Source organism: Gastrolobium bilobum, unplaced genomic scaffold (assembly GCF_033153095.1).
Source record: "Gastrolobium bilobum isolate Gb01-03AN ecotype WA unplaced genomic scaffold, APGP_CSIRO_Gbil_v1 utg17589, whole genome shotgun sequence".
NCBI classification, from domain to species: Eukaryota; Viridiplantae; Streptophyta; class Magnoliopsida; order Fabales; family Fabaceae; genus Gastrolobium; species Gastrolobium bilobum.
In genome coordinates, this window is record NW_026895975.1 from 89,677 (window position 1) to 102,490 (window position 12,814).

At 38.2% G+C, this 12,814-nt stretch overlaps 1 protein-coding gene across 2 annotated transcripts in view; it reads left to right on the forward strand.

The window, feature by feature from the left end:
* The window catches only part of LOC133297073 (exocyst complex component SEC6), a 34,121-nt gene that overhangs the window by 18,433 nt on the left and 2,874 nt on the right, over positions 1 to 12,814 (forward strand). For both annotated transcript variants that reach the window (XM_061496138.1, XM_061496139.1), the window contains 4 exons: positions 53 to 136; positions 250 to 336; positions 9,089 to 9,133; positions 12,143 to 12,221. In XM_061496138.1, coding sequence (XP_061352122.1) covers positions 53 to 136; positions 250 to 336; positions 9,089 to 9,133; positions 12,143 to 12,221 — 295 coding nt within the window. The remainder of the gene's footprint in view (positions 1 to 52; positions 137 to 249; positions 337 to 9,088; positions 9,134 to 12,142; positions 12,222 to 12,814) is intronic.

The following is a 12,814-nucleotide window of genomic DNA, read 5'->3' on the forward strand; positions in this document are numbered from 1 at the left end:
CAATGTGTGGTGCTTTCTGCTTATATCCTATATTAATACTGTCTTTTTACAGGTGATGATTGATTTTCAAGCAGCTGAAAAGAAGAGACTTGAAGAACCGGCTTCTGAAATTGGTCTCGAACCTTTATGTGCTATGGTTAGTGTAATGTTTTATAAGTGTTGGCTGATAATTTCAAGATAGTTTTTTTTTTTTTTTTCCCCTATTGGTACTTCTGTTGACATGCGATTCAATGTTAACATTTTATTTAGATTAACAACAATTTGCGCTGCTATGATCTTGCAATGGAGCTAAGTAATAGCACCATAGAAGCCCTTCCACAGAACTATGCCGAACAGGTTTGGAGCTTTTGTTTTTGTTGTTTTTCCTAGTTTCATTAATTTGATAACTATTACTTTGTGGACACATTCTTTAGTTGTTATTGCATATTCGTCAAGTGATACTTAATTCTTTGTTATTGATGTTTAATGTAATAAGTTACCATAATTCACTGCTGCATTACGAACTGAGATTCTTGAAATCTTGTTTGGAAACATCATATATTTTCAATCATAATACTTGTTTTCTGTAAAGAACCAATTCAACCCAAAAGCTTAAGCTGGTGGGTGAGGACTTTTTAATGGTTTTATATATCTCAACACGCCCCCTCACACGAGAGCCCACTGAGCTTGAAGGGTGGACAATGCACAGGCCCACCTACCCATGCAAAGAAAGAAATTCCACTAGAAAGAAAGTGGGGGGAGGTGAGGATTGAACCCGGTACACCTAGGCTCCGATACTATGTAAAGAACCACTTCAATCCAAAACCTTAAGGTATAAGGTGCGGGCCTTTTTAATGATTTATATTATTCTCTAACACACGCTCTCATGCAAGAGCCCTTTGGGTTTGAAGCGTGGATATGGCACAAGCCCATTATTGGTCTGCCTTGTGCTTTTCTTAATTCCACCTGAAAGTGGGGGGCTGTGAGGAACGAACTTGTGATCTCGTGGTCCCTGAAGCTCTGATACCATGTAAAGAACCAAAGAAAGAAAGTGGGAGGCAGTGAGGATCGAACCCGGTACACCGAGGCTCTGATACCATGTAAAGAACCAATTCAACCCAAAAGCTTAAGCTGGTGGGTGAGGGCTTTTTAATGGTTTTATATATCTCAACATTTTCAATGGTTAAAAAATATGCTTCATTTTCTTATCAGTTTGTCCTCTAAAAGAAATACTATAGTGATTTTCGTTAACGAAGTTTTTGAACAGAAATCAGGATGTACTTCTCAAGATTTGGCTCTCAAATATAGGATTCTAGATTTTTTAAGGGCTAATTTTCTGTGCCCATGCTCCCTTGGCACCTAAATGATGAGGTTGTGACTCGCCACCTCTCACAACCTACCTTCCTTCCCTTGCAACTGAATCAATACCCAAAACAATCTTGGGTTTATGTCCTTTTGAAGCCATTTGAAATACAAACTTGAATTGAATACTATGATACTAAAGTACTGCAATCATCAAAAAAGAAAACTCAAACGTGACCATACCGAAAAACTTGAGAAAGAACCAATGAAAAGCACATCCCCATCAATCAATCATCAATATTTAGTTGTAGGCATTAAATCCAAAACCAAATTAATGCTCCTTGTGACTTGGTTTCAGCATAGGAAATAGCTTCTTTGCAAAATTGTGAGGGTAAGGCTACATTCCTACCCTTGCAAGTCAAGGAGCCTTGCGCATCCCGTGAGGGTGTTCTCCCATTAAATCCAAATTAAGAGGGTGAGTCTAGCTGTTTCTTGTGACTGAAAGGTGAGGGATTTGAATTCGGAAAACAGTCCTTTTGCAAATATAAGGGTAAAATTGCAAACAAGAGTTGCCCTCACCCTTACTTTCGCTAGTCGCGATTTAATGGGGAGTATTTTTTGTTAAATCCAAATTAAAAAAAAAATGCCTTCATTAACATAAAACAACCATGCATACATGTGGATGATAAAGTGGCAGCCCCCGTTGTAAAAGCGAGTGGTTTCAAGCGGGTGAGCAATATAGGAAGATACTTGGGTGTATGGATGCAACGTGGTCAAGCCTCCAGGGACCAATATGCAGCCACAATTGAGAAAATAAGGGGAAAACTTCAGGCTTGGCAAACTAGCTGTCTTTCCTTATCAGGTAGGGTGACACTTGCCCAGTCAGCTCTAGCGACCATCCCGTACTATCAGATGCAGTGTACAAAGATTCCAATTAATGTTTGCCACACCATGGAAAAAATGATTTGCAACTTTATCCGGGGGGATCATGAGACCAAAAGAACACACCACCTAATAAGATGGGATATAGTGGCATCTCCAAAGGAAGTGGGAGGTCTTGGACTGAAAAATTGGAGGTGATGAATGATGCTTTTTTAGGGAAACTGGTTTGGCAGTATATAACTAAATCAGATGATTTTAGGGTGAAGGTGCTAGCTGCGAAATATGCAACCAGCTATAGAAACAATGGTATCCTTGTCTCCAGGAGAGGCGATTCACGATTATGGAAGAACATGTACAAGGTTTGGGAGAAGTTGCAGCCTCAGGAACATTGGACGCTTGGTAATGGAGCAACGATAAATTTTTGGAGTGATAACTGGCTAGTGGGGAAGGGACCATTACAAAGTTATTGCTTAAGATTGCTGTCACAGGATGATCTTCACAAAAAGGTCGCAGAGTTTATTAATGAGAATGGTAGCTGGAATCTTTCAGGTTTGGAAGAGTTGTTGTCTAATAATATTTTAGAGCAAATCCGTAGCTACCTTCCTCCTATCTCCAGACGATGGACCTAACAAGTTAGATTAGTGCAACAGATATCAAACAGCGGCCACAGTAAAGGGATTATACACTTGTTTGTCTGGCATCTCCACAAATGTGTCTCATACAACTATCCCCCAGCATACTTGGCGCAAAGTCTGGAATTGGAAAGGAGCGCAACGAGTTCGAGTCTTTATGTGTTGGAAGTAAATGGAAGTTGTAGAAAATCAGAATTCAAATATTTTCTGTTTTTATTTCTTATTAATTAGGATTGATTGTGATTGATTAGAATTGATTAATTGATTAGAATTGATTGTGATTAGGATTGATTAGTCATCGCTGAATCATTCTTAACTATTCTTTCTTGTATAAATACTCCTTATGTAATTTATTCAATATCAATAAAAAAAAACCCTTTTTACAATATAGTATCAGAGCGGGTTCGTTCCTACCCTAAATCAGCCACCTTCAAGGCTGAAATCATCCAAAAACCATCCATACACAATCCAACCTAAACCCAAATCCCAGAAACCATACCTACAAACCTCCAATCGAGAAGGTGGAGTCACCATTCAACTCAGAAGGCTCCGACGAGTTGAACGCCACCAGACCCGTCGCCGTCAGACTGCCCACGCGCCGCCACACGCGCGGCCACTCTCCGGCGCGTGTAGTCCACGTGCTGCCTTCTCAGAATTTTTTTTCGGCGCGAGCTGCCCAGTTCACCTCGTCGGCCTCTTCTCTACCTGTTCCAGTGGTCAGATATAAAATCAGAGCAAATTTTTTTTTGGGTCCACGGTCAAACCTTCTCTTTCTATTCATGGCTTCCTCGAATCGTTCTTCTGCCTCCTCATCTGCCCCAAATTCTCAGCCCTCTGGAGACAACTTAGGTTTGCAGATCACTAGTCACCGGTTGAACGGTAAGAATTTTCTGCAATGGTTTCAATCGGTTAAGTTGGTCATCCGGGCAAAGGGTAAGATGGGCTATCTCAAGGGAAAAATTAAGAAACCTGCTGAGGATTCTCCTGATTATGAAAATTAGGAGATTAATAATTCCTTGGTCATGGCTTGGCTGACTAATTCCATAGAACCACAGATTGGCCAAACCTATTTGTTCTTCGATACTGCCAAGGAAATTTGGGATGTTGTTCAACAAAATTACTCAGATCTGGAGAATACCTCTCAAGTCTTTGAATTGAGAAATAAGTTGTGAGACTTTCGTCAAAGGGGTATGACTATTACTGAATATTTTACTGCACTAACAAATTTATGGCAGGAATTGGATCTTTATTATGCATCCGATCTTAAGGGATTGGAAGCTAATACCCAGTTTAAAAAACACTTGGAGAAGGAACAACTTTATGATTTCCTTGCCGGACTCAACCGAGATCTTGATGAGGTTCGTGGTCGAATATTGGAGCTGCGACCGTTACCCTCACTTGCTGATGCCTTTGCTGAAGTTCCTAGAGAAGCCAGTACACAGAGAATTTTGCTGGAAGAAAAGGAGTCACTTGATAAGTCTGATGATATGTCTACATTAGCTGCCATGATATGTCTGCATTAGCTGCCAACCGTACCATTGACTCTTCCTCTGGAGAATCAAAACGGGATGGTCGTCCATGGTGCACCCACTGCAATAAAATTGGTTATACCCGTGAAAAATGTTGGGAAATCCACGGGAAACTTGCAAATTGGAAGCCAAAAGGACAGAATAAAGGTCGTGCATATCAGGTCTCTACTGATGACAAGGTTGATGAGCCTCGTACATCCTCTGACTCTGATGGTGTCTTTCTTAGCAAGACTCAGTTTGAACAACTTCAGAGACTTTTGACTCAACCTCCTAAGGCCACTAGTAATGTGGTCCAGCAAGGTACAACTTTCCATGTTGATAGTCAAAATCATTGGATCCTTGATTTTGGAGCCTCTGATCATATGACAGGTAATCTTGGCTTATTTTGTTCATACACTCCATATTCTGAACCCTGTCGAGTCAAGATCGCCGATGGCAGTTTTTCCCAGATTGCGGGACACGGAACCATTAAACTTTCTGAGCTGATTAATTTGACAACAGTTCTTTATGTTCCTTCTCTGGCTTGTAATCTGATTTCCATAAGCAAGCTGACTTCTGAGTTGCATTGCTTTGCTAAATTCTTTCCACATGGTTGTGTTTTTTAGGAACAGGACTCAGAGAGGATGATTGGCAGTGCTAGAGAGGATGGTGGACTTTACTACTTTGAGGAGGATGTGACTCATGAAGCTGTTTTCGTAGAAAAAAACTCTATGTTTCCTTTTGATTCATGTAATGATGTTATGGTGTGGCACCGTAGGCTAGGTCATCCCAATTTTATTTATCTTCAGAAGTTGTTACCAAACTTATTTATTAATAAAAGTCCTAGTTTGTTTTCTTGTGATATTTGTCAACTTGCCAAGCATACTCGTGCTCATTATCCTTCTAAAGTTCACCATGACTCTTCCCCATTTTCCTTAATTCATAGTGACATATGGGGTCCAGCCCGTGTTAAAAATATTTCAGGTGCTCGATGGTTCATTACCTTCATTGATGACCATTCCCGAGTTTGTTGGGTATATCTTCTAAAGGACAAGTCCGATGCTGCATCCGTTTTTAAAAAATTTCATGCCATGGTTCAAACCCAATTCCAAGTTGCTATACAAATTCTTCGTACAAATAATGGCAAAGAGTATTTTAACTCTATTCGTGGAGAATATCTTTCCCAACATGGCATCTTTCACCAAAGCTCGTGTCCTGACACACCCCAACAAAACGGAGTTGCGGAAAGAAAAAACCGACATCTCCTTGAAGTTGCTCGGGGTCTTGTGTTTACCACGAGTGTTCCTAAATATCTTTGGGGAGAAGCAGTTCTCACTGCCTCGTATCTGATAAATCGAATGCCATCTCGCATTCTAAAATTCCAGTCTCCTCTTTCTAGTCTTTTCCGTACCTTCCCTTCCTTCCGAGGCGTCTCCTCCTTACCTCTCAAGTTATTTGGTTGCGCTGTATTTGTCCATATTCTCTCTCATCAACAGTCTAAGCTTGATCCTATGTCTCTCCAGTGTGTCTTTATTGGTTATTCTCCTACTCAACGTGGCTATAAGTGCTATTCACCCTCTCTTCGTAAGGTCTTTGTCTCTATGGATGTCACCTTTTCTGAGAATGAACCTTTCTTTCCCTTGACTTCTCTTCAGAGGGAGTCTATAAGAGCAGATGAAGATCAGTCATGGGAACCTACTGATGCCACAGTATTACCTCTACTATTGGAAACAGGGGGAGCTACAGAATCCTCACCATCAGGAGCCTCCTCAAAATGGGGACAAATTTATAGCAGGCGAAAGCCTCCTCAAAGTGTGAATAACCCAGAGCCTCTACACTGCCAGGATTCTGAACCATGTTCTAGTTCCAGCACCACAACACTTGAGTGCCATGATGAAAATGATCTACGCTTGCCTATTGCTCTCAGAAAAGGTACTCGATCTTGTACTACTCATCATATTTCTAATCATATTTCACATGGAAAGTTGTCCCTAGGGTTCCGTGCTTTCAATACTATGTTGGATAGTACAAAGATACCGAGAAATATACATGAGGCTCTCGATGATCAAAAATGGAGGGATGTTGTCTTTGAAGAAATGAATGCTTTAGAAAGAAATGGAACTTGGGAGATAGTGACCCTACCCAAGGGAAAACAGGCAGTAGGATGCAAATGGGTGTTTACAATAAAATTCAATGCAGATAATAGCATGAACAGATACAAGGCAAGATTGGTTGCAAAGGGTTTCACGCAGACTCATGGGATAAATTATCATGGGACTTTTGCTACAGTTGCTAAAGTCAATACCATCCGAGTTCTTTTATCTCTTGCTGCCAACCTAGATTGGCCTCTGCAACAGTTAGATGTGAAGAATGCATTCCTAAATGGTGACTTACATGAAGAAGTCTATATGGATCCTCCACCTGGTTTTGAAAAGGGAAATGGATTGGTATGTAAACTAAAAAAGTCTCTATATGGATTGAAACAGTCTCCCAGAGAATGGTTCGACAAATTCACACAAGCAGTCAAAAGAAGTCGCTTCATTCAAGCACAGACTGATCATACTCTCTTCCACAAACACTCTAAGGATGGTAAAATTGCTATTCTTATTGTATATGTAGATGATATAGTTCTTACAGGTGATGATATTGAGGAATTGAACTCCTTGAAGAAATATCTAGCAGCTCAATTTGAACTAAAATATTTTGGCACTCTGAAATATTTCCTTGGTATGAAAGTTGCTAGGAGCAAAACAGGCATCACTCTCACACAAAAGAAATATGTTCTAGATCTTTTGTTGGAAACAGGAACGTTAGGGTGTAAGCCTGCTGAGACACCCGTGGAACCTAATACCAAGTTAGGTGAAGATGGGAATGAGGTGGATAAAGAACAATATCAGAGATTGGTTGGTAAACTAATTTACTTATCTCATACGCGTCCTGACATTGCCTTTGCGGTGAGTATGATTAGTCAATTCATGCACTCACCCAAGGAGAAGCATCTTAGTGCAGTCTATAGGGTGCTTAGATACCTCAAGAACACTCGAGGAAGAGGATTATTCTTTAAAAAGGGATATAAAAGGACAATTGAAATCTACACTGATGCAGATTGGGCAGGCTCATCAGTAGACAGGAGATCTACCTCAGGTTATTGCACCTATGTGTGGGGAAATCTTGTTACTTGGAGAAGCAAAAAGCAAACAGTGGTTGCAAGAAGTAGTGCTGAAGCAGAATTTCGAGCTTTAGCTCATGGAGTTTGTGAAGGAATCTGGTTGAGAAGACTTCTTCAAGAGTTGAAGATTTCATATTCCCTACCAATAAAACTATATTGTGACAACAAGGCAGCTGTTAGCATTGCTCAAAATCCTGTGCATCATGATCGAACAAAGCACGTGGAAGTTGATCGTCACTTCATCAAGAAAAATTAGATGATGGAAGTGTGCGTATGATGTATGTTCCAACCAAAGAGCAAACTGCAGATATCCTTACCAAGGGCCTACACCGTCCAGCATTCAAAGACTTGATTGGCAAGTTGGGAATGATCAACATTTACCTCCCAACTTGAGGGGGAGTGTAGAAAATCAGAATTCAAATATTTTCCGTTTTTATTTGCTATTAATTAGGATTGACTATGATTGATTAGGATTGATTGTGATTGATTAGAATTGATTGTGATTAGGATTGATTAGTCATCGCTAAGTCATTCTTAGCTATTCTTTCTTGTATAAATACTCCTCATGTAATTTATTCAATATCAATAAAAAAAACCTTTTTACAATAGAAGTAAATGCACAATCTCTTCAGTATCAAAGCCTTGAATGCAATAAAAATTTTTATGGGTTGGAGATATGAGTAAAACCAAATAAATCGAGAAAGATTATAATTCACAAGTTTCTTTATCACTCAGATTCTTCCAAAACTAGAGTTCCAAGAAATGTTAAGGTCCTGAACACAATAGAAGTTTTTTTCAGTCAACTATATAGAGGAGAAAGATGCCAGAGTTATGGAAGGCCTTTAATGTAGAAATGTTCCCCATGCAAATTTCCTCATAAAAATCTAATACAAATCATTATCCATACCCAATGACACTAGTGGTGTAAACAAAGCATATCCCTGAGAAATAAACTTCTAGGGACTTATATGAGCTATGGTATACTGTGGATTGGCTTCCTGTCCATTCTATCCCAAAAATATATACGCTTAATTCCTAGTTCCCTAATGTTGTCTCTATGGAAAGTACCATTGTCATTTAGCTGCAAAGAAATCGTTGGGACCCCAAATTTCCAAGACTCGAACTGTCTTCCTTCTTAAGCCTGCAACAAACCTCCAACTAACCAAATTATTCTCTTCTTGCCCTCACTAGACCAAAGGAAGTTCCCCATAAGACAAACTGGTCTTAGTAAGAGTAATCCGATCACCCAGAGAGTAAAAAGCATCCTTCCAACTATCCCAGTGCTTAGAATTTAGATCTTTCAAGAACTACTAAACCCCAACAAGAATAAGATAAGTCAGGGGCCACTGCAATATTTTGACAACCGATTGCTGATGCATATGAGCAAAGTATCCATGCACTCACATTCAAAACCAGCGATACTGCTATTGCAAAATGTAATTTGATGAATTGATAATCAAAAGCACATTGATTTGCATAATGATTTGAATGCACCAATATATTTTACTTACTCCTTCCACCGGTGATCTGTGTGCTAATCCTTATATTGGAAATTATGAATAAGTACACAGTCTTTTTCTTGACTTTATATATTCACATTTTCTGTTTCATTACAGGTTAATTTCGAAGATACCTGTAAGGGTTTTCTTGAGGTTGCTAAGGTATGGAAGAATGTGCAAATTTTTTGTTGTAATAACTTTTTGTGTGGATATAGTTAAATCTATACTTCGTTTAATTCTGCACAATCTTGGTTTTGTACTGCAATTGTTCTGCGCGAAATGATGCATTAATTAACATTCATCTTCTCCAACTTCTGCATGCAATTTTCTTCTTGATGGAATTTTCTGAAATTTATTTTTACAACATATTGTAAAGAACCGAACTTGTGACCTTATAGTCACTTAAACTCTGATACCGTGTAAAGAACCTTGGGATGCACCACTCCAAAAGCTAGCTCAAGGAGTGGGAATGCCCAAAGCCTTATAAAGGCCATATTAGTTGCCCATCCAATCAATGTGGGACTATATATCTCAACACATATGCATTTACAGATCAATTTCTGCTCACATTCACTGTTAATGGTAGTATGATCAAAAGTGTTTCCATTTGATGCAATCTAGAGATCACATGGTTATTATGGATGGAATTCAAATTGATTTCAACTGAAGCATGGGATGTATGGAATTCAAATTGATTTCAACTGAAGCATGGGATGTCTAGGAATCTTATTTTAGTTCTTGAACCAATACCACATGTTGAAATATTTAATTTTTCATGATAGGTTTTAAGAGAATCCTTTGTCACATACATAATTGATCTTGGGTTTATTGTAGATATCTTTTATCTATGGCTTTTTTTTTATTATTTTATGATAAATAAATGAATTCATTAAGATGAAAAGTAGAATTTACAGAGTCTGAAGGATGAATAATCCTATTTGATGAAAGAGCAAAACCCAAGACAACAAAGGAAAAAGAAGCAAAGCCGCCCATTCCCTCATCATATCTGTTAGATAAATTCCCTTATTAGGATCGGGGGCTATACCTCATGGAAGCCAAATGCTAAATGCCAAATCTTAATTATTTGAAGATGTTTATGTTTATCTGAGTGCATCACAAACAATTGGGAAGGGACATTTGTTGTGTAGCTGTTTAGAAATAATCAAGAGTTTTGTATGAGAAATTTGGCTACTGCTGTACACATACCTTAATCATTTCTTCATGGATTTGGTTTAAATAATTTTTTCCATGTTGTGATTACATAGGTTGTAAATATAGTTGTAAATAACTGTATGCTAAGTATTTTGTGAAGTGTTGTGGACCCAAGATCTGTTGTTGCATTTGACCACAAATAATAATAATAATTTATGATATTATTATTATTATCTGTTAAAAGAAAAGATTAAGAGAATGAATTCAAAGAGAAAGGAGGATAAGGAATCCTCCTAAACAAAAGAACAAAACAGAAAACAACCAAGAAAAAAGAGAAAATCAATGTAACAAATCCTCCCAATCTCTTGACATATTTTTTAGTGAAGCTCCATTAAAAAGCCATGTGCTTTTGATAAGAACCTGACAGAGCCCACATCCTCTAAGCCCCTTCATGACCTCTGTCAACTTCTCATCTTCATGGGTTCTCTTTGTTTGGAAATATTGTTCCATGTAGATTAGTCATCCCCAAGCATCATCGTATTTTCCACAGAACTTGAGAACTTTCCTTCTCCATAGCTTTCTTCTTAGTATGGTCATGGTTCCAAGCTCCCCATATTGGAGAGCTCCAATACCAATTGATCAGAACCCACCCAACGTAGTAATAGAGTATTCAACTAAGAAGGAAGGAAAGAAGATAGAGATAGAAGACTTGTATTACTGAATTAATGAACAACAATACAGGGAAATTGAAGTATTTCTGCTACTAGCAGATCAGTACATCAGAATTGGAAAGAAAATACAAGCAAGACAGAAAGGAAAATGATAGTGTAGAGCAATTACAGAGGCTCTACTCTCTCTCATGACCCAATTTAGACTCCAGATCCTCCATCTAGGCTCACGCGACACCTTCCCTATTTAACCACACTTATCTCACCTCCCGTGCCATCCATTCTGTTAGATTTAGTTACATCGAGTTGCAACTAATTAGCTAGTAAGTAGCATGATGATTATTTTCCTACAATGTTTCCTCACATGCACCTTTAAAGCTGGGGTCGTATCAGCTTTACACAAAATAGATGCCTAAAGCCTGATCTTATCCCTAATCAAATGATGTCTTAAAGAAACCTCCTTAAAAATACTAGTGTTTCTCTCTGACCAAATGCACTGAATGATAGCATAGATTGCACATTGCCTCAAAAATTAGACTAAATTGTAGCATATTAGATAATTTATTATTGTTTGATTAACTTAATTTATTCTCCAAAAGAAATTTAAAATTAATATTTGTTAGTTCTCTCCCCCATTTAAAGGTAACTGTTACCTTCCATACACCCACTCATTATGGCTATCCTTTTTTGCTTTATATGTCACATCATTTAAATCTCTAATGAATTGCCGCATATTGATGACATCTGACAGGCTAATTCATTAACAAACTAGTGTTCTATTCTTCCTTTATATTTTATTCTGCCTGGTGCACATTTTTTGGCCATTGTTGTTAGCCAGGCAGTCAAATGTGTGCACAACGTTTTCTTTATTGCTTTTATATCCAATTATGAACACCGCTGATGGATTCACAATGCAGAACCAATTCAACCCAAAAGCTTAAGCTATGCTAACAAATTCCACAATACTTAATTATCTATTAATTAAATGGTTCTTTAGATCCAAAGTTGTTAGAGAAATAGAAAATGATTAATGTAGCCTCACCTAAAAGCTTAAGCGGTTAGGTGAGGCTACATTAATGGTTTTATATATCTCTAATAACTTTGAATATCTCTTGGTATTAAAATGCCTCTCTGTTATGTTCATATGTGATTTCATTTCCTTGTCAGCATGTGGATTTTTTTATTTTTTTGCGTTAATAGAATTTTGCACTTCAGATTTTGTTTTTCTGCAAGTCTACACTACATATTTTCACATTAAAGTTAGATGTGTTCACTGCATTTCCCATTTTGATGAATATCTTTTGCTTGGAAAAGATTGACTTTGATACTTTAAAAATTTTCTTGCTGATAGGAAGCCGTGCATCAAACTGTTAATGTGATATTTGAAGATCCGGGTGTCCAGGAGTTGCTGGTCAAGCTATACCAGAAAGGTAATAATTTTCACCATTACCTAGCTGGCTTTTCTGTGCGTTTAATAGTTTTTACCAGGTGTTTTCTTTGTCAGATTTGCAAAGGGACAGGGGAATTCTTTTTCTGTTAGGAGGATTCTGATAGGAACCAGGCCACTTATATCACTAAACACGAAAACAGCACTAGCAAAATAGAGAAATATGGTAGGAACAGTATAGTATTGTATTGATCTGTAATAGTATGAATTACAAGAACTGGAAATGAGTTGCAGAAAACAAAGAACAGTGGTAGGAGAATCCCTTTCCCCACTCTCAGCCCTTGCTGAACACAATTCACCCAAATCTTGCCTAACCTCTCCCCGAGGCTACTCCTAATTATATAAACTAATTCCCAACATTTCCCTCCCATCTCCTTCCACACTAACCTTCTTCCCTCCAACTCACGTGACAGCCTTCCACACTATAGTTCCTCTGTTGCCCATCTTATTCTTTGTAATATACATCCTTTTAACAACATTCATATCAGATTCCTAAATTTTGAGCTCTATACGCTGTGCTGTAATAAATTATTCCACTTAAATAGGAAATGCGTTGCCTTGGACATTAAGATTTAA